The sequence below is a fragment of the Habropoda laboriosa genome, unplaced genomic scaffold (genome assembly GCF_001263275.1).
Source record: "Habropoda laboriosa isolate 0110345459 unplaced genomic scaffold, ASM126327v1 scaffold801, whole genome shotgun sequence".
Taxonomy (NCBI): domain Eukaryota; kingdom Metazoa; phylum Arthropoda; class Insecta; order Hymenoptera; family Apidae; genus Habropoda; species Habropoda laboriosa.
Window position 1 is genome coordinate 67,368 of NW_017101026.1, and position 22,127 is coordinate 89,494.

Sequence of the window (22,127 nt, forward strand, 5' to 3'; positions counted from 1 at the left end):
TTACGTTCAGTATCATTTTCATTTTTTTCTCTCTTTTTTCCAAAAACGCGTTTTTTCTTTTTACAATACGCAAATATTTCTCTTTCTACGGCACTTCTTATCTAGAACGCAATCATTATAATATACAGTCAGGGACGCAGGTTTCTGAGAATCGACTATCGTACGAACAACTTTCTTCGATAATAACGCTAAGAGACAGAGGGGTGAGGGGGGAGGGGAGACTACAAGTACTCCGTAGCTAAATGTTAATTATGATAGCTGTAAAATAAACAAACCGATAAGAATACACAAAAAACAAAGAGGGGGAAAATTTATTTTTTGTCGACGCATTGGTTGGTTGGTTGGTTTTGGAAAGAAGAAAACCACGGTAAACGAAGAATGTTACGTCGTGGTGACTCTTATCGTGCTTTCTTCCCGAAGGAATTCCAACGAATTATTATTAATTAGCTAACGCTGAAGCGTAAACGAACGATAAGCTGCAGACAACGAGAAGACAAATTTCATCGTCGGATCGGCGCGGCGGTTTACATGGACGTTGGTGACCAGAAATTCATCTCTCTTAATTCAGATGGTTTCGCTTGAAATACGTTTGAATAGATGGCGGGTTTGTCGACCGATTTTTCATCACTTCCTACATATGTGAGATTTTGCGACGATATAGATTTCTTCCGATTAAGTGCTCTACTAGGAGGAACAGCCGAAATTTCCGTGCCCGTCTCGTCCTCTTCGTCGATTTTCGCGGTAACGATCTCTCTGGATTGGCCAAAGATGCTTGCCAAGATCCAGCCCCCTTGATATTTTTCACGATCAACTAGGTGCGAACCGGTAAAGTATCGATTCGACGGGGTGACGCGTCGACGAGCTTTCGGCGAACTACTCGGACTTCCCGTGGGCGAAGTCAACGGGGTGGCTGGTAAAGATTTGCTCCCTTTCTTCGGTTCACCACCGCCGGCGGCCGTCTGTTCGGCCGAGAAACTTTCATGAAATCTGTTAGACATCATCTGACTGGCTACAAGGACAATTGATTTTCCACAAAGCGCTGGCTCGCCGTGAAATCCATCGTCTATCCCCTGTGACTTTGCGACCTTGCTACTCTCCGTTAACGGACCAGCCCCCTTCGCCCTTGTTGCACCCTTGGCGATCTTCTTCTCTAAAATGCAACATTGAAAAGTAACAGATATGTATCCAAGTACATAAGTATGTATGTACATATGTATATCGACCGAAAGGCGTGCACGCGTGCAAACAATCAGTTCAGTAGCTAGCGATACCTTTGCTAGCTGTTGGCACAAACGGTTGACAGGGTAACGGATGTTTACTGAAATCAATCTCCTCGCTTTTTTTCTTCTTCTCTTCGGTCACCTGTTGTTTTCCCTCTTGCTGTGCCTTTATGTTATTCGTCGACGAAGCGGCCACGTTTTCTTCGCTAAAAGCATCGTCGATCGACCTAAACTCCTGCGAAACGGACAATTGGTTCTGCCCCTTTGGATATCGTATGTAAAAAAAGCTGTCGTCGTGAGATGGCGGACTGAATGTGGTGTCGTCGAAATCGAATCTGCGTAAAACAAAAAGAAGAAGAAAGAATTGGTAAAAACGCAAGACAATTGGTTCTGCCCCTTTGGATATCGTATGTAAAAAAAGCTGTCGTCGTGAGATGGCGGACTGAACGTGGTGTCGTCGAAATCGAATCTGCGTAAAACAAAAAGAAGAAGAAAGAATTGGTAAAAACGCATCGGAAAATGTGGGAAGGGGCGGGCAGAGGCAGACGGGGTAGGAGAGGAAGGGTGGGAGGGAGGAAGGAATGAAGGAAGGGAGGGAGAGGGAGAGAGAAAGATGAAGATGGTGGAGGAATAAGGTTAACGCGAGAACAAGAGTTCGCTACCGGATAGAGGTAAAGAAGCTTTTCAGCCTGTCTCCCGTTCTTATCGTTGCTCGACCCCCGCCCCCTCCCTAACCCGCTGATGAACGATTTTGATTCGTGATCACGTTGGAGAATACTCTCGCAGTTTCGGATCTATCTTCTTACCGTTACTAGATCGTGTGCTCTTTGTAGTACAATACAGTGCTCCCTTCTACAAAACTCTAAATCCTCTAACGGTACTGAACGCGGCGGATGCGAATAATGTGTTTCGTTCGTACAATTGTACGTCTTACGCGAATATTTCGTCGAGCTCTTCGACACTATCCGTGGTAATATGCATTGCGCGGCGGACACATGCGTGAATAAAAAGACGTTACACGATCCGTGTTTCTGACATAGATCGACGTACTCTACCCAGAGAGAGAGAGAGAGAGAGAGAGAGAAAGGTAGGGGGGGGGAGAGACGGCAGCGAAACGGGAGTATGTATAACGAACGTTATGCGCCGTAGCAGAACCACGAGTCGCTCCGCACTCTCATCAAGAGTGTTGTCGTGAGCCTAAGAATAGCGGGCACGATGCTCATGCGATTAACTATTTATTCGCGTTGGCCAAATTTTGTGTGTATTTAATATTTTTTCAAGCTGACAAAATTTATTTCTTCCTGTATAACGAGAGAATTCTCATGGTGTTCAGTGTTAATCCGTAAGACGATCCGCTTCTTTCATTCCACGCAAAATAACTTCGCAAATATATCGTACGTACACCTGTCAAGTTGCCGATTGAAAAAGATTGCCTCTTACCGTTTCAATCAATTTCAATCTCATCTATATTACATATGTGTATACATTCTGCGAGGCATAGCGCGCCTCGCGTTATAGCATCACGAGCCTGCAACGTGTTAGTACGACTTGCACAACTTCAAAATGTTCATTCGAGTTTTACGTAAAATTCCTATGTGTGATGTACCTATTGTCACTTTTTCCTTTCATCCACTGTGGTAAAGATATTCCACCGCCAAGTAATCTGTCCTGCTGTCTCGTAGAGCCCATTTTACGATTCACCCAATTTTTCCTCTCCTCCTCGTTCCGTTCTTTCTATGCGGTGTCTACAGAAGCACGATTTACTTGCGTTTGTCTTTTCTTCTGCTTGGAGCTTCTTCCGCTAGGTCATCGGATTTCGGAGATACCGTTAAAAGTTGTATGTTGGAAAATCGTTACGTTGAAAAATATTCGGTTGAACGATTCGTTTCCTAGGAAATTGACCTGCACGTTGTTCTACTGACCTAGAACACGAACAAAACGATGCACGCGCGCGTACATATGTATAACTCATCGTACATCTAAACTACCTACATATGTATGTATACATATATCCAAGTGTTTATTTATATACGCTTTATATACGTTAAACGCTTTTTCAGATATGTGCCGCCGTTCAAATTCCGTTCATTGAGAAAAACAAGACGAAACATGTTTCAGATATTATGTAGCCAAGTGTCAATCCCCGTCACCTCTGTCGCGTGTAATATTAAATCCCTTTGAACCGGCGTAAATCGAATTATTTCAAACACCACGATTACTCGTGAAAGAGATTCCTGCAGAAATCGATCCTCGATCAGCTTTCCTCCGTTTTTCTATTGTCCCCTTCCTTCTATCACTTGTATTATCATTTTACATAATTTACTCCTAGTTAGATACCTTTTACGTATATGTACCTAGTAGGTACGTACATTAGTATTATTCTTTCTTTTATTTTCGCTTCTCAACTATAAACAAATACTTTTCTTAGTAGAAGGCTGTCATCGTCGTTAGATAGACGACGTGCCAATTAGACATTTCCAAAGCAGATTGCAGAAAATGTAAACACAAAGAACGATCGTGTTATGGCTAAAGAGAAAAGTAATAACGTGAAAAAGGAACAAGATCGAAATTTCGGATCACGGAGAATCGTTCAAACGAGAGCAAACTATTGTGTAGATTCTCTATTAATTGATCTATGTTAATATGTACTTTTACTATCTGCATATTACAGTATATCTCTTTCACAGCTGAAATATAAACAAACATACTCTTCTTCGGTTAAACGACAATACCTCTATCGATCGATTATTTACTTACTCGAATTCTACGATACGTTGAATAATTTTGCACGATTAATAGCCCCATAACGGCGATATTTTTACAAGACCTTGGAAACGGTAATACCGTAACTTTCCAACGATACAACCACCCACCATTTACTGTGATTGACACAACTCGCACTCCGTTTCACCTTGCGTTGTATCAGACGAACGAGCGAGCACCTTCTTGATCACGGAAAACTTTCCTCTTGGTAGAAAAATTAAAAAGAACTAGCACCACATAGGGGAAATGAGAAATAAACTACATCCAACTTCAACTAAACTTCATTCAACGAAAAATACCTCGCCGTCGATCCTTTTCCCCTGCTACTTCAATTTATCATGTGTACATGTAATTGCTCAGTTTTAGTCCAATATACCTTTGCTATCTTCGAAACTCGTAAATATGTCATAATTTTATCTGCAATTCGCGAATGCGTTATAAATGTAAAGTTCAATTGAAATTGAACGAATGCATGGTCGACCAACCAATGAAATTCGTCCGTTTAGTGAATTATCCACTCGTGAATCTAGGTAAATTCGTATCTTTCCGGCACTAAACAGTCAACGTTCTTCCGGTTCAGGTCACGGAATCGAGCCGTTGACGGTGAGTTCGTTGAAATCTAAATCGATCTCAATCACACTGAAATAAATAGTGTTCGCAAATATTTTCCAGCTAAATCACCTTATCTATTCTATGACACAGCGACACAAATATTTTTCCCCTCGTGAAATACCGCCAATAATTATATTCCCAGCGACAGTAACTAACCTGTTCGTTATTTACATTTAAAGAAACCACGTGATTTTCTTGTGATATTTCAAAATACGTTATTGTTGCTATCAATCTGAAACTACATCGACCGCCACTAATCTATTCTGTTATCTACAGGTGCAATCAACAACAATGAAATTCAACCGACTTGTATCTTCCTCGCGCCGAAAAAATCGAAAGAGACATTTCACGGCGCCTTCCCATATTCGTAGAAGACTCATGTCGGCTCCTCTTTCCAAAGAACTTCGGCAAAAATATAACGTCCGTTCGATGCCAATTCGAAAAGATGATGAAGTTCAGGTAAAGTAGTATTAAATAATCTTACAAATTGACCGTACGTTGAAAGGTATTTGTTTTAAACCTGATAATAATTATTGGGAATGACTAAAGAATTGGCTCTGATTCAATTTAATTTTTTAAATTCTATTTCGTTTCGTTTTTCTTCAATTTTCCAATCCTCCTTTTACAAAGGTTGTCCGTGGGCATTACAAGGGTCAACAAGTTGGCAAAGTTGCTCAAGTGTACAGGAAAAAATTTGTAATATACATAGAAAGAATTCAACGTGAAAAGGCTAACAGTGCTAACGTGTATGTCGGTATTGACCCATCCAAGGTAAAATTTATTTTTTCTTCTTTAATCGTATCGTATTATACCATTTAATCTTGATGAATGATGAATTAAACCATTCACGTAGAATAAGGCATGGAGTTTTTCAATGACATTCATGCTCAGGGTTCTCCTTTGCATTTATGAATTTGATTTGCTTAGTCTTTTTACTGCAGAAAAAATTGGCACTGATATATTATTACTTTGTTATCTTTTCTCATCAAATATATTTACTCTTCCCTAACTTCAATCTCTTGTTCTCCATAGACAGTTATTGTTAAGTTAAAGATGGACAAGGATCGCAAGAAAATTATTGACAGGAGAAGTAAAGGTAGGCAAGCAGCATTGGGCAAAGATAAAGGAAAATATACGGAAGATTCAACTGCAGCCATGGAAACTTCATAAATTTAAGCCTTAATTCATTTATGCGATTCAATAAAAATATCAACTGTGAAATCTATGCGTCATAATCTTTTAATCACTTAACGCGTGATGCAAGAAGGTATTCCGGAATTTGAATATTTTTATTTTTATTTTAACCATAGCAGTAACCATGTGTGATATTTAGAGTAACGCAAACATGACATATAAACTGCAATCGTTATTAAAAATATAAATACTTCAAATTTATTGTATTACGCTTAGTTATAAGTTTAAAAATTATTACCGTTAATAATAATAATAATAATATCGCTAATGGTACAAATAAATATTACTAATTCACTTTATTTGTCAATATTCAATCGTTTAGTCTTGAAATATCTTTTTATTCGGGTTGTATCATCTTCGATTCCATTGGTATCCTCGGTTCATTTAACGTTATTAGCACATAAATTTCATTATTTCCTGAGTGACTTGCAAGTGATTTTTTCACGTGCAACGATTCTTGCCACTGGTTGTATATTTACTGTAGGGGGGAATATAGTCTATGAATAAAATCATGAAATATACCACATTTCTATAACGATATTAATTTAAAAAATAGTAATTTGTTTCCTTTTGGAGTACCTGTTTTGTAAGGTTTGCCAGGTTTTTTAGTAGCGAAAACGCAAGATATGTTATCTACGTTTCTATATGTTACTTTATACTTCTGTCTTCCTAGTTTTAAATTTTTCTCTGTTAAAACTATTTTCTTTCCTACTAACTGATTTTTAAATACCTATATACAACAAAAGTACACTGCTGTTTCAAGTGTTAAACTTTCCTCATCTACAAATTCTTGCAACTGCAAAAAGTGAAATATATGAGAAAAAATTGGAAATCGTGAAGTATAGTATAATTGCAAATTGAAAGGGAAAATGTTTATACATTGCACGGTCTACGATGTATTGTTACTGTTTTATTCACAGCTTGCGCTCTATTCTTAATTCCCGGATTATTTTCGTTCGATTTTTTTACATCAACCTCCTGATCAAAATTATGTTTTCTTGAACAGTCTAAGGAGTGCCATTTTTCTTCAACTGGTTTATTACTAGCAAGTGATAATTCTTTAATATGCAGAAGTGAATCCTTTTTGACTTTGGTATATTGTTCCAAAATGCCATCGTTGTCCAAATGACAAGTATCCTCCTTTTCCAAGAAGTTTTCGTTTTTTGATTTTTTTTTATTGCTTTCTTTATTCAATAGACTCCCTGTTTCGAAATCTTTACCATTTTCTAACTCCTTGTCAAATTGTATTGAAATTTCCCGATTGAAATCTACATTTTCGTCTTCGTCGTCTGACGCACTAGAATATTCGTCAGATCGTTTGAGTAGCTTTTCCCTCGAGTTTTCCACATTACAAGGTGTATCGTCATTTTCACTCAGACTAGAATCACTGTCTACAGTCAAATTTAATTTTCTTAATTTTTGCAATCGTTTTTTCGTTGATGCTGAAGTATTATTTTCCATACTCTGCTCCGCTTCCTCTCTTTCATGTACTCTTTCATAAAAATAATCATTCATACTTGATTCTTCTAGATTTGCACAAATGTTGGATAAGGGTGTACTGCATGGTATTATTTTATACTTTGTATTGACAATTTCTGTATGAGTAACTTTGGGTTGTAGTTTATGTTTCTGCACCTTCTCCTCATGTTCTTCTACATTACTTGCATTTTTATATTTGCAAAATAATGTTGTATCTGTAAAATCTGATTTGTTTGACATATTATGATTTTCTAATTTTATATTTACACCATTATCTGTTGAATTACTTTTATAGTTCAAAGGAAAGGAAGTATCTGATATATTTTGTTCCTTTCTTCTAGTCTTATATTTAACTTTTCGATAATCTTTATCTCCATGTTCTGGAAATTCTTCTTCTGTATCTTCTTCAATACCTGAATCCTTTGGTTGACATGTATTAATGATAATTGAAGATTCAATTTTATGAGATTTGTCATTTTCTGCAAATTCATCCACAGATGCTTCTGTAATATTTTCTTTTTTGTCTAAACATGTCAAATGATCTTGATCCAAATCTGTCTTTGCATCTGTATAAGAATCATTTCCACTGTGAATTTCATCAGCATTATATAATAAAGATGGTAAATTCTTCTTTTCCTTTCTCTTATTTTGTGTTTGAACTTTGGAACTCTCAAGCATATTACACCTACGATTTTCATCCAATTGAAACTTTTCTTCGCTGATTTCATTAATCCTAGAATCTGAATTTATAGATTCACTACTATTGTTTGCAATTTCTTGAAGAACAGATGTATCGGGCATCTCTTGACCAGAATTTATAGAGATATTAGCACACAACTCTACAGATTTCTCTGCCATACATGATTCAGTGTTTATTAATACCTCATTCTTCAGATGTGAAGCATTTTTTTGAGAACAGTTTGGAAAACCTGTGTCATTATCCATTTGAGAACAAATTGAATCAGGGTACTTGATAGAATTGTTTTCGCTCCTTGTTTTCTTTCTTGTTAAAAGGCAGGCAGATTTATTTTTTTCTATAACAACTTTCTGCCAACCTATGTTTACATTTTCAAAAGATTTGTTTTTAGATTTTTTACGAGTGTTTTTATTCCTTTTGTTTGATACAATGTCATTATCATCACTTTCAAGTTCTACTTTAAAAGAATATTTACTTCCTGTAGACATCCTTGTTCTGTAATTTATCAAACTTAACTTAGACTTATAAAAAATAGCATAGTCATCCTCTGTAAAAATATCATCTGCCTCAGTTTCACTGTCATCTAATACATTTCGAAGAATTGCAGTTTTCATTTTAACATAATGACTATATGATTTCAAGTTACGAGACTGTTTAATTGCAACATTCATAGCCTTACTTCGACGACGTAATCTTCTGGATGGTAGCAGTTTATGTATGAAAGAGTGATTTCTCATTCTGTTTGCAACTGTATTTGGAACTATTTTCCAAGTAACTACGTCGGATTCCATTATATATGAATATTTTTACGTTTATATAGTATCTCTAAAATTGTTTACGAACCTAATCTTTCTAATATTCAAAATCACTTCTTTCGAAATGTTATTTAAAACCCACGATAATATTTTAATGCGTAAAATGCACAGTTATAGGAAAGAAAAGGGAAAATGTTTCATTTATACTCTGAATCAATGTCAACCATACAATTCATCACACATCTATCCAGCACGTACATCTATCCAAACGTAACGAAACGATTTACAGGTTATCATCGAAACGTTTTACACTCACATCATCTGTATGTATAATACTTGGCATCTTTTGGTTTTCTTATAATGTTATATAAATTATATAAAATTTATATTTGATGTTCATTCACTAGCATCGGCGATTTTCCAGAAATAATACACAATTAGAAATCGAGTAAAATGCACGTAACTGTTTTAGGAAGAACAATAAAAATGATCGAAAGTACATATACGTTGTGATCATCCTAATTTTGAGACGTTACATTTCACGATACTGATAATTGATGATTCACTTTACCGAATCCGTCTCTATTTTAGAAATTATGATGTAAATGAATTTTAAGAGCTGTCCGAAATTTTTTATCATAATTAATCTTCATTATGTACATTTCTTGAAAATCTATGAGCTTATCAAAGGATGAGGTAGAAGTGAATTTTTTTTATAATAAAAAAAAAACAAAAACAAAAAGGAGGAACGAAAAACGTAGATATGAAAGAGACTTATTTTGCAGTATAGTATTTTGTCGTTTTCAATACTGAACTAATGGAAAATGGAAAAGAAATGACATAAATTTAGGAGAGAAGAAAGTTTTGTAAGAGCATTGGAACTGTCATTCTATAAAGGGAATATTCGGCACAAAGAAAGGAAATTTTACATCATAAAATTTCTATGAAAACGTGCATTTGTATACCGGAAGTGTATGGATCGATGGATATGGGTACAAACAATGATGTAAATGAAAGAAAAGTGGAGGGAGTGAAAGGATAGGAGCAAAAGAAAAAGAATAATGAGATTACCAAAATATTTTGTAGTTGTTCGTGTGTTTAGATGTATTAAATAGATATCGCAGCGTATCTTAACGGCAATAATTAGAAACGTTTATAAGCACGGAAAAATTGAGAGGAATATGTTTGAATGTTTGGTGATATAGTACTACAGTGCGAGAGAAAGAGGTGCAAGAGCGCAGAAAGAACGCCGTCACAAATCGTAGTGTAAACGGCCGACAATCGATTTCAGATGAGAATTGATTATCAATGGTCAATACGGTTGATCGTGTAGTAGAATAAAAAAAACATTTAATTTCCAAGTATTTATTTATTGGTTAAAAAAGTGAAGGAAAGTTAATGGAAATATAATTTAGACGGGAAGGATGAGTGAAGGAAGTTTCTCTGGATCGTGAAAGTGTTAGTCCGACGATAGTTTTTAGTCGAGAATTTTGAAGAATTAATTGAAACCTGTATGAAAATTGATGAGCAGAAAATATAAGAATGCACCAAAACAGAAGGAAGAAAAAGCGAGTAAATTACGGCGTAAGGGCAGTAGAAGTATTGCGTGGAATGAAAGGATTTGGTTTTACGATTTCGGGACAGCAACCTTGCATATTGAGTTGCATTGTTCCAGGGAGTCCAGCAGATATTGCCGGATTACGAGCTGGTGATTATTTAGTGTCAGTGAATGGTCACAATGTTAGCAAACTGCCCCATGATGATGTTGTACAATTAATTGGTCGTTCTAAGGGTACTCTGAGATTACAAATAGCTGAAAATTATTATTCTGATTCTTCTGACGAAGAAGGAGTAACAACAGTACGTTGCAAGCCGAAATACATTCATAAACCACGTGCGAGCAACATGGGAGCATTGCAATTACAATGTAGAGTTGCCAAAGTTGTGCGAGATTTACAAAGTGGTGCTATGTTTGATGCAACAGGAAAAACACCACCTGAATTGCAAGGTCACGGGACATATTGCGACTTACATTATCATTGGGATATGTCAAGCCCTCTTCCACCACCACCACCACCAGCTTCTCATAAAAGAGACTCAGAGAAAATAGTGCATAGAACGGTTGTTGGTTACCTTGGAACTATAGATATTCCGAATCAGTTGCATCCATCTTGTATGATGCAGGTAATGTTTAATTTTGGTAATACTACTACTACTACTACTACTACTACTACTAATAAAAAGATGTTTTATTTTGTGATTTTATACAAAAGTGTCATTTAGTAGTAATTTTTGCCTATTTTTCTTTCCAGGTATTGAGAAAATGTATCAAACGATTAAAGGCTGAAAAAAGAAATCCAACTACAGTGTTGTTAACCATACATGTGGCAAATATAAAGCTGACCAATTCAGAGAATCGTATTATAGCAGAATATCCATCCTACAGAATAATATTTTGTAATTCTTTTTCTGAGCAAGACAAGCAGTATTTTGGCATACTAACTAAATCTGTTAAAGATAAAGAAAATATCGTTTCAAATTCATGCCATGTTTTTACAATTTATTATAAATTAATCGATCATACAGTACATTCTAGCGTGTGCAATATATTTGGATTTACGTGCACGAAAACTTCCGAATTAAACGTATGTCAAGAATTTCCAGACAGTTGCAATGGTCTCATTGGTGCTATACAAACTTTATACATATCAGATTCTACAGCTACCGATACAAATCCATATAATGAAATGAGAAGACATCAAGAAACTGCTTCTCCACAGCCAAGTAATATAAGTACATCGACGGCTCATTCAAGTAACAGTGACTCAGGAATTGGTTACAAGGATGACTGTACAAGCCGCTCTGATAAAAATATTATACAAAATGCTTCCCGAAGGAGATGTCCAGCTTCAGAATACAGGGTATGTTGATTATCACGTTTATTGCAGTAAGTTTGATTTAATTAAACCTTAGATGATATATATGTAATATAATATTGAAACCTATACAGTTTTTCCTTACTTCTTTTTACTTACGACGCAAGTTGTTGAAGATTAAACAATTGTGTTGCATTTTGTTGGTTTATTTATCCATGTATTGTAAAGAAGTATTTCAGCTGGAAATGGTAGAATCGAAAGCTAAACTATTTTTCTGTTATTCTATTTAATAATAAAGTTTGCCTTGAACGATGGTATATTTTCAGGATGCATGTGAATATTCTTCAAAATTGTACGGTAACGAGGCGGTTGACTTAAGATTGACTGTACGAGCTGTATCGAACGCATGCTGGAATGAAGCGAATAAATCGGATATGTGTAAAGGTAACACGGAATTGTCTCGTGAAAGTGTCGTTTTTAATGATTTTTATAATGGAATGAGTACGTGTACAGAAACGATAGAAAATTCTGAAACGAATTCCGGTACACAAAAAGGAACGAAGAGGGGAGATTTGCCCACCTGTCCATTACCATCTGCTTCAACGGTTAAGCAGGGGTTGGTTAGTTCGTCCGTTGGTTCCCTCGTGTCCGTTTGTACCACCGCGATGCTGCACAGTATAGACGATTCAATCGAGACATCCGATGATTCTATAATCAAATCGAATCGATTGCCGAGAGTTACGGGATTAGGAAAACTAACGGGAACTGACGACACGCGGGACAAATTTAGTCCAAAAGTATTTTCTGGTATTTCCAAGTCTTTAGTGCATAGTTTCGAAGACCTAAATACTACCAGCATGGATTACGTTCGACCACTGTGCCAAACCTATTCAGATAAATCGGATAATTCACGTCCTTGGGGAAGTTTACAGGAAATTCGAAATGTTGGAGCCTGTGTGCAGGATACTTGTCTGGTAAGCTTTAATCTAATATTTTTTCTTATAAAGAAATTTAATTGAATTGATTAATCTTCAAATGATTTGTTGATTCAAAATTTGAAATTATCGCAATAAAAAAAGACGAAACATAATTTAAAAAAAAAAGAGAAAAAGAGAAAAAAGAAAACTATTGAAATGTTTGAACGAGTATTTTGAAATAAAAAGACAAATGAAATATTCGAAGATGTTAATAGGAAAATAAGACTAAGGAAAAGAAAGAGGAAGAGCTAATGAATAAGTGCGTGCGTGCGTGCGTGAGTGAGTGAGTGAGTGAGTGAGTGAGTGAGCGAGCGAGAGAGTGAGTGTGTACACTGGGTAGTCTCATCACTTTTGCGAAACCCTAGAAATATACAAACGCACAGCGGCGGTGGTTCTATGTGAAATGGCGTACGATGCGCAAGTCTCGATGCGCAGATATCATTGTGACAGCAGCTGCGGCTGCGACGCTCATGTATTTATGGTGACGCTAAATTGATAACTAACATACCGACATTCTAATTCGTATTATGCCCTTCACTCTTGACGAAGAATGGTTCTTCAATTGTATGTTTAAAGCCAATAGTGATATGTATTTTTCACACGAATACAATATTGCATCGTGACATAAACATCATCGGAGAAATGAAAAAATTATAACTAGAAATGATATAACAGAGAATGCATATATTTAAAGGAAAGATATTGACACGGTGGTTGAAGTGTATTAAGATTGAAATTGTTTATTACCCAAATACAAATTACTGTGAAATTTGATTGCATAAACACTTTGAGTGCTCATTGCAATTGACGATAAAGTATCAGATAAAAAAAATAAAATAGCTAGATTTTAAATAAAACAATATACTTTTTCTTTATAGTACAGATTTATTTATCAATAGCCGTTTCGATGCGAACTGTTGGACGGCTGATGACAGAATGATGTCCGCGCATTGAGACGCGCATTGTACGCCATTTCACATAGAACCACCGCTGCAATGTGTTTGTGGCAGTTCTTGGGTTTCGGCAAAGCTTTGCAACACACTGCATGTACGCGCGCGCGTGAAAGAGAGAAATGGAGAGAGGGGGGGGGGGGGGGCAGTCATATTTTTATAATTTTTGAATAAGATAAAGTAAATTTAAAAGGAGAATGAAATATATGGAAAAATAATGAAACATAAGTGGAGCTACCGACAGACTGATTAACCAACAAACCGACCAGCTGAACAACTAAACGAACAACCGACCGACCGAACGAACGAATGAACATACGTACATACGAAGAAAAGACCGACCGAGCACGTCGAGTAGGAGAGGGAAAAAGAGAGAGAAGGAAATGAAGTACGGGCAAATACATACTCGTAGCGGTAGTGCACATGAGAGTGACGTGTTAGGCATGAAATGAACGTGACGTTGATTGTAACGGTTATAATAGTGATGATTTGTGTATTGTGTTCCTTAGAGTAATTATTTGGAAGAATTTATCGAAGGAATACTCGTGTAAAAACTGTCGATTCGATCGAAACAAGTCGCGATCGTGTGATCGCGTCGGTTGTGTCGATGTACATCGTGTTCGGCTGACCATTGCATTGAACGGACACTGTGCGCGGAATCATAATTGTCAACGGTGCATCGTTGCAGTTGGGCGGAGCCCTTATTGCTACGAACAGGACGCAAGGCTATTTTAATGGCTAATTTGAAGAATATTATTTTACAAATATTATTTACAAATTGTATTGCGTTCGTAGAAGTATTTTTATCTTTCCCTCGGTAAATGGAACTGTGGCGCGGCTACAGGAAGAAATACGATCTCCGATCACGACATGGATACCGCGGTGAAATCGGTACGTGCTGCACAAGACGGTTGATATTTTACGATATTGTTAAAACATCGTTTAACGATTTGCAGTTGTTTGGTATATTTCAATTTTCCAAGATTAATCAGCCCACTCATATTAGATCAACTTCATCAACTAGTTAACAAAACGAAATTGGCGCATTTTGTTTTCGTCGTTGCTCTACGAAGAAGGGTAGAAAATGAAGGTTCAATCATTTGATTAATGATCAGTAGTCGACTTCGTCAAAGCGATACGATACGATACGATACGATATGGTGTACCGATGCATTTCGATATTGTTCCAAGAATTAACCATGACTCCACCTTTTTCGATTTTCTTCGAATCGATACGACATTTTTCTCCTTCCTATCGATCATTCGTTACGGTAGTACGTAATTGTATAAATCTTATTAATAAGCAATGTGTTAAATAAATGAAGTAAATATTTATGGTTATGTATTTTGTTCGATGACCAGCCTTCTGTTGGCCTTCGAGTCAGTAAGAGGATCTAACTGATAAACGCAGCTAGGTACCGTGTCGAGAAAAGTTTCAGAAATATTGTAATTAAGGGCTATGATCACTTTCACCCCTTTCAATCAGAAATGGAGAATATAAAATGGCAGTTTTTTCCTCGCTGACATTCAGTTCGTATATGTTTTACCGAGTAGCCATCATTGTAACCGGGAGTTGTACAGAGAATACGTTGCCGAAATAAATTGTATTATTTAGTGCCGATCGGTGATTACATTTCTCATTCCGGGACACAGGTGGTGATCAGAGACATCTCTTGGAACTTGTTGAATCTTCTAGAAGACTGTGTTCATCTCGTTGATAAAGTCATTCATTCTCTCGTGAGGGACGCAATTCGAATTCTACGAATGCATACTACATATACCGAAGTTTTGGCACATCCAAGGTCAACATATTTGATCGAGGGGAGGACAAGTGTGTTGTCCACGATGGCCAGAAGAATAAGTTGAGAATAGAAAAGATGAGATTTGGATGAAATCCCTGATAATAGTTAGCTAGCGTCGACCGCCGTAATAGTGATCTTCTTTTGCCTCTGAAACCATGACATATGCACAGTTCCTATGTAGTATTTGAAAAGTTGTAGACTCTCAGTTGGGGAGACCTGCACCACCATCCCCAGTACACGATTATTTACTTAACTTGGTCTCGTAGGTTTTGGTCCCGCGCTGCCTTAGCTGCCGACTAGTTTGTTCATTGGGGGGATTCATGCCAATTCTCGATATTCTCTCCTGCAGGTTCGAGGTGGTGGTAGAGTCCCGCTCTAAATAAGTCTTTGGTAGGTTTGAAAGGACGTGCTTGGTCAGAGGAACCGTAGGAATCGAACCCGTGGCCTCCAGCCGGCAAGCCGGGACTCTACGTCGGTGATCGAGGCGCCCTCTTGGTAATTTTTCGTTGTTATTGCTCGTGTCGGCTGTGGGTCTGGAGACCCTGATCATCCCACAATAGATAGACATAGGAAGGGTAGTCGATCCGTCGTGTTGTTGTCTAAGGAGGCTGTGTGGTGTGAAACTTGAGCAGGAACTCTTCCAAAGCAATGGCTATCAGTGGTGCAATCTACACGTATATGTAGGAGAAGGTTGCGTCTGCTCTCAATGCGCGTAGTTCTTTGCGATAAAAAGGAAAATTATTTATTATTATGTATTATACGTGTGAATATTTTCTATTCTCACGTTGTCGTCTCGAGTTCCCGAGCAGTTACTTACACGGTTTTAAAACTGTCTACACGCACGAGGATAAAAGGTGTTCCGGTGGATGTGAATAACGAACCGGTGGCAATAGTAGCAAAGTGTTCTCCGCTTTTTTCTCATTCCTTGTGAAATAATAACTATTGAGCATGTAAGATGGTACAGTTACGTACTATTGTTTGTTATAACCGTGATGTGTCGTTTATTCGCGTGAATTTACGTGTGTGAACGAACGCGTGATATGCCATCGAAGAGTATTTGAAGGAGTTGAGAAAGTAGAATATAAGTAGGTACTAGAGAACTAAGATTTTCATATTCTTCGAGATCGATTTGTTCTCGAAGCGCGATATTTGTAATATTCGTGGTAACGGTGTGATGGCGCACGCGCTCGATCGCTTTCTCCCCTATGACTCGTTTAATCCCAGTTAACTACGTTATCAATGACATACAATTTTTTAATGCTTCTTCGACATGCAGCACGGTAGTACAGAGTTATGCGACAAAAGTACCGATTGCAAAAATATACATACGTGGGCGAGCGGTTTTGAAAGATTATTGGAAGATCAAAAAGGTTTACAAACTTTTGCGGTAAGAATGGGATTGCATTTTCGCTAAAACGAGAAACGCGTTACGTTTACCTGGATGGACGTATTTTTTTCATCAGTAGCTTGCTTTTTTTTAGGAATTTCTGAAAAAGGAATTCAGTCACGAGAATATTTATTTTTGGGCTGCTTGCGAGAGATACAAAGATACTAAAGATGTAGTCACACGACGTAAGTTGGCTAATCAGATTTACCAACGTCATTTGTCCGCGAAAGCAGCCGAACCTGTCAATGTCGACAGTCATGCTGCTGGCCAAATAACGCAGGATCTTCTTAGTGAAGCACCTGCTGACCTTTTCCTACAGGTGACAATGATGCTTTTTCTCAATACTATGGTTATTGTTGGAGCTATTATTAACGTTCAATTTTCTTCCGCTCTATTTCAATAGAAATCCTGAATTTCTTTTCTATTTTATTTTCAGGCTCAAAAACAGGTTTTCAATTTAATGAAATTCGATAGTTATCCAAGGTTTTTAAGATCTGACTTATATCGACGTTGCGTAGAAACAGGAAGTACAATAATCGGAGTAGAAGATTGCGATTTAAATCTGACCAGTTCTCCTAGCGTCAAGTTAAAGAAGAGTCACTCGGATGCTGAAGACCGATGCAGAAAATCTATTCTTCCGTGGAACAGGAAAAACAGGTAAGAGTGAGGAAACAGGACGGACGTACCTATGTACCATCCGATACGATGAATTAAGCTCAAGTTAATAACGCATTTTTAGGTCGAAATCGAAAGATCGTGGAGAGTCTGAATACAACAATAAAGCTCCGAACAGAAATGAAACCATATACAAGAGTTTCACGACTATGAAAAGAGAAGTAGAAGGTAATAACAATGATGACAGTATTTCCATATCTAGTAGCAGATCTTCGTTAGCATCATGGGATTTGGCATTAAGGCAGTCGTTTCATAAACATGTAAGTATCCTTTCGCTCGTCTTACGATGCTAGTGAATTTTACGGAAATATGATAATCGCGTTACACACAGAGCGATTGTACATGAAAGGCGAGTATTGTGTGTGTGTGTATGTATATATACACATATATATAATTATATATAGCTGTGTATTGTTAGAGCGTGTAGTAGATACCGTAGTGTTGCAACTGTGCGGAGATGTTTGTTAGAAAGAAATGTCTGTGTTATTATGTGCACATTTCATTTCGATTCTACAAAGCTGTTGTATTGTATAACTTGTAGTCTTTATCGTCCTACGAAGGACAGTCGAATGAAACGAAAGAGGTTCGCGCCAAATGTACCGGGTTGTGTCGGGTAATATTACCCGATGGATCGACTACCGTTGTGCCAACTAGCCAAACGGAGAGTATTAAAGATGTGGTTACACGCCTCCTTGATAAAAGAGCTCTCCGATACTCTAACTATGATGTTCTAATCCTAGCTACAGACGAGGTTTGTGCTCTCTCTCGTATTTATTTCACGCATTTCTTAACATCACTATGAAAAACACTATGAGAAACTAACAAACTAATCATTCATGAACGTGATTCGTTGTTACGTGCGCGTGCGTGCGTGCGTGCGTGCGCGCGCGTACGTGTACACTATATTCCATGAATTTTTTCTCTTCAAATACATTTCTGGTATGTTTATCGCAAACCGTTCACATATTTTCTTCTTCACTGCTGATCTAATCGATTGTCACCGATATAATTCGTGGTGGAGGTAGCGAGAAGGGGAGAAGGATTCTTCGATTTCGTGGTTTTTATGCATGTATCATCTTTTTGATAGAGCTTTCAGAGTACGGTAGTAGTTGCTCGCACATTCGCATTAAACTGTTGTAAAATGTACAATAATGTTACGATACGATACGATAACGGATTTAAAGAAAATTCGTAACGTACGTTTCTACGTTATATCGATATACACAGATGCACACACGCCCGCATACATGCACACGCGCCAGTTGTAATTAACGATAAATTTGTTGTGCCCTCAGACGGTAGAGGCGAAATATTCATCATCGGTATTGGCTGGTCAAGAAGTGGAAGTCGTACCGACGAAAATATTGAAGGTAGATTTACCTTCGCGGCGAGTGATAACTGTGATTGCGCATAAAGGCAGAACGCTTAAGGAGGTGCTCAGACCACTTTTAAACAAGTATGGTTTTAATCTAGATATGGTTACCGTGTGGAGTGAAAACCACCGTGTTTCTATGGATATACAAGCGATCGATGCTCCTGCAAGACTGATTTTCACCACGAACATAAAAGAAGAAGGTAAGGAAAAGGAAGGAAAGGAAAAGAAAGGAAAGAATCTGTGAAAATGTAGTATTTGGCATTGAACCGAAACGTTTATGGGCGGGGGGATGAAACCCTTTTGTTGTTGTAGATCCAGAAAAAGAATCGAACACGGTTAAATACACGCACGACGCGTCAAATGCCCAACCGACATTAGACGAGATCACAAACAGAGTATTTGAGGAGCTTTTGGTGGGGAAAGGTTCGAGTAAATATCATTATAATGATGGCTCGTGTAAGGTAATGGGAACAGCAGCCTGTTTATTTAAAACGGTTAATTAAGAGAGCACAGCAGCAGCAGCAGCAGCAGCAGCAGCAGCGGCGGCGGCAGCGCCACTTCTCTTACAATATATTCACTCATTTGATTTTCGTTTGTTTTTTAAATGTAGTCTGACGACCAACGTTCCGAAGGCTCCTCCTCCATTTTGCCGAGCAAATTTTTCCTTCGAGATTCTACGATGCACGGCAAGAAGAAGGTACGACGACGACGACGACGACGACGATGACGACGAACGTCTGTCATACTTTTATACTTTTACTTTATTCGTTGAGTTGTATACATGCGAGGAATAGAGCTCGTTGGAGGGAAAAAATGGTATGTTTCTATGTTAAAGGGAGGAAAGTCCAAGTGTAATACGAACGAGAAGAGTAACGGGGGGAACGATTACGCGTGTGAAGAAAGTGGCAAGTCTCATCCTCCTTTGATAGCGAAATGGCGGAATGGAGTGAAATTGCAATTACCGGGGAAATTTGACGGTGAAGGTAAATAATGTTTCATTCTGATAGTTGCACATGTATAGATGTAACATTGTTATTTTGATATTAACTTGATATTATCTATGAAAATTAACTATTATCTCGCTGGTAGATTTATACGAAGGTTTGAAACGAGCACAAAGGTCTAGATTGGAAGATCAGAGAGGAACAGAGATCAATTTCGAGTTGCCAGACTTTTTAAAGGTAAACGAAAGAAAGATCCCATGTTCTGAGGTGCATAGTAGTAATAGGTATTTTTCTAACGACACGATGCATTCTTATAACGCCGCGTGCTACTATCAGTTGTCCTAATAACTGACGAACTACCTTCTTTCTATATACACGTATATACTATTATCTTTGAAACTTTTATCACGATGCGTTTCGGCCCTTAAAGCTGTGAAATTACTGATCAGAACAAGGAAAATGGTAAGCCGACGGATCGCAACAAGATTCGAAGACCTAGGATATTACCTACCAATTGCGAAGCAAACGCCAAGTTTTACGGTTCGATTCACGAACGGAAAAACTGTAGCAGCAGCGGAGGACACGATCAGAAGACGAGGATGACGGTGATGGGTGGTGGTTCGGCATCGAAGAACGGAAATGCCGATGAACGATACCATGTATCGTCATCGGCCAGTGGAAAGGAGTCTCAGAGTAAGTCTCCAGATAGTTCGTTCACCTTAGATACCACTTTAACGGACGGAGATCGGACCATTGTAGAGAATGGATCGTGCTCTCGGACTGTAGCTGCTCTGGGTACTTTGGATGCTCAAGCGGATTCATCGTCAGCTGTTACAAAATCATCGAAACCACCCCCCCTTCCACCGAAACCGAAAAACCTTGTAACAGGGCCAGCGAAAACTGGATACCCAGTCGTATCCTCTAAACCTTTACCAAAGTCTAATCGTGCCGTTCCTTTCAGTCCGATTGAACCCAGTCGAAAAAATATTTAACAACGCGTATCGCGTATCTCTTTTTTTTGTATACGAAATAGAAATAAGCGAAGTGAGTTGTCGCTTTATATAGCAACAATTTTATATGTATCATATGTATGTGTACATACTTGAGAAGAGGTGTGTATACGTGCGAGCATGCGTGTGTGTGTGGAGAGAGAGAGAGAGAGAGAGAGAGAGAGAGAGAGAGAGAGAGAGAGAGAGAGAGAGAGATTGTAGTATTATACATATAGTGCCTACTGCGATTACGATTCCGTATCTGTATTTCGCGTTGTCTCGGTTGATAGGAGTGATAAGGTGCCTTTTTATTTTAACGATATTCACAACGTAGCGGTAAACGTACAGCAATCACAGTCGATGCAGCAGCATATTTATGACGTTTTTAGAATACAACTGTTACTCTCCTGGTTATACAGGACATATATTTTATGATCATAATTTATAGCCGATGCACGCGTTGTTATGCGTAAACGATGAAAAAGATATTTTGAGACTTTATGCGAATTAAATAAATTATATAAACTTTGTTTCATAAAGGCATTTTTTTCTTTTTATTTGTATCGTTCGACGGTGATTCCGCCGATATATGTACGTATGTAAGTATGGTGGTAGAAAATCCTGCATATACACCTGTAACATACTTTCCTTGGTCCTTGTTTTTGTTTCGCGATTTATGTCGCGTTACGCTTTCGTAGGTGGCGTTATAGGCAACGATAATATATTTTACGCGGGCCTGTCATCATTGGCGAGTTTGTTTAACTCGACACGCACGGGGCAACGAAGGTTCCTCGCGACTCGATCATCGTGTTTCGTGACCACCGGTTGAATCGTATCTCTGACAGTTCCTTTTGGCATGTTATTTCACTACTGGTGCGTTAAAGGAGAACCACTTGGCGGCTAGTCAAAAACAAGGAGAAAATTGCCTTTGAAATATATTTGAAGTTGCATAGCGATTTAGGAGGAAAATTTCGTAAACATCTTTGTCGAAGAAGGGTAAGTGATAGAAGGAACAGCATTACGGCCAACGGTTTGTTTTCGAAATAATTCACGGTTAACATTCAAGTATGTACATAGGTTGTTATGCAAAAAGTCAAGTTTTCCCTTTATTATATTTATCAGTTGTTCGTTGACGGAATAAAAGAATCGGTACCTAACCCTACATATGACCTACATACTACTTACACAGTGAATAAACGCGATTCGATTCTTCTGGTATCGTTTGTATCTTGTTTTTGTTCGAAGACGACCTACGAAGTTACAGAAACGTATAATTTTTTCTGTCGAACGAAGTGCCTTGAAAACCCCATTTGTTTTCCAGTCGTGAAACTTGCTGAAATTGTTCATTCTAAATCTATTTATCTTCAATAATTTCTTGACTCGATAGCAATATGTTTTTTTGCATATTTCTATATTATTTTACGCAATACGT

General features: G+C 37.8%; 4 protein-coding genes across 5 annotated transcripts; 2 read left to right on the forward strand and 2 right to left on the reverse strand.

Annotated features, from left to right (window-relative positions):
• Positions 1-28: 28 nt before the first annotated feature.
• Positions 29-4,185, reverse strand: LOC108577984. Its single transcript, XM_017941227.1, has 4 exons — positions 3,978-4,185; positions 2,827-3,142; positions 1,272-1,555; positions 29-1,150 (listed from the first exon to the last, which is right to left on the reverse strand). The coding sequence occupies exons 2-4, from the start codon at positions 2,907-2,909 to the stop codon at positions 525-527; spliced, it is 993 nt and encodes a 330-aa protein (XP_017796716.1). The 5' UTR covers positions 2,910-3,142; positions 3,978-4,185; the 3' UTR covers positions 29-524.
• Positions 4,186-4,550: 365 nt separating this feature from the next.
• Positions 4,551-5,818, forward strand: LOC108577985 (60S ribosomal protein L26). Of its 2 annotated transcripts, none has more exons than XM_017941228.1 (4): positions 4,551-4,586; positions 4,872-5,054; positions 5,226-5,366; positions 5,628-5,818. In XM_017941228.1, exons 2-4 carry the CDS (start codon positions 4,887-4,889, stop codon positions 5,763-5,765), a joined length of 447 nt encoding a protein of 148 aa, XP_017796717.1. In that variant the 5' UTR covers positions 4,551-4,586; positions 4,872-4,886; the 3' UTR covers positions 5,766-5,818. The 2 variants fall into 2 exon arrangements, with proteins under 2 accessions (XP_017796717.1, XP_017796718.1); XM_017941229.1 differs by lacking the exon at positions 4,551-4,586 and adding an exon at positions 4,621-4,753.
• A 285-nt stretch (positions 5,819-6,103) lies between these two features.
• On the reverse strand, positions 6,104-8,843 carry LOC108577855. The gene is made up of 4 exons (XM_017941070.1): positions 6,669-8,843; positions 6,539-6,585; positions 6,369-6,508; positions 6,104-6,267 (listed from the first exon to the last, which is right to left on the reverse strand). The coding sequence occupies exons 1-4, from the start codon at positions 8,754-8,756 to the stop codon at positions 6,200-6,202; spliced, it is 2,343 nt and encodes a 780-aa protein (XP_017796559.1). The 5' UTR covers positions 8,757-8,843; the 3' UTR covers positions 6,104-6,199.
• A 766-nt stretch (positions 8,844-9,609) lies between these two features.
• LOC108577982 (regulator of G-protein signaling loco) lies at positions 9,610-21,111 on the forward strand. The gene is made up of 14 exons (XM_017941222.1): positions 9,610-10,904; positions 11,033-11,641; positions 11,923-12,570; positions 16,602-16,712; positions 16,807-17,031; positions 17,149-17,369; positions 17,452-17,647; positions 17,929-18,138; positions 18,683-18,962; positions 19,075-19,223; positions 19,373-19,459; positions 19,598-19,745; positions 19,852-19,943; positions 20,156-21,111. The coding sequence occupies exons 1-14, from the start codon at positions 10,263-10,265 to the stop codon at positions 20,696-20,698; spliced, it is 4,161 nt and encodes a 1,386-aa protein (XP_017796711.1). The 5' UTR covers positions 9,610-10,262; the 3' UTR covers positions 20,699-21,111.
• Positions 21,112-22,127: the final 1,016 nt, after the last annotated feature.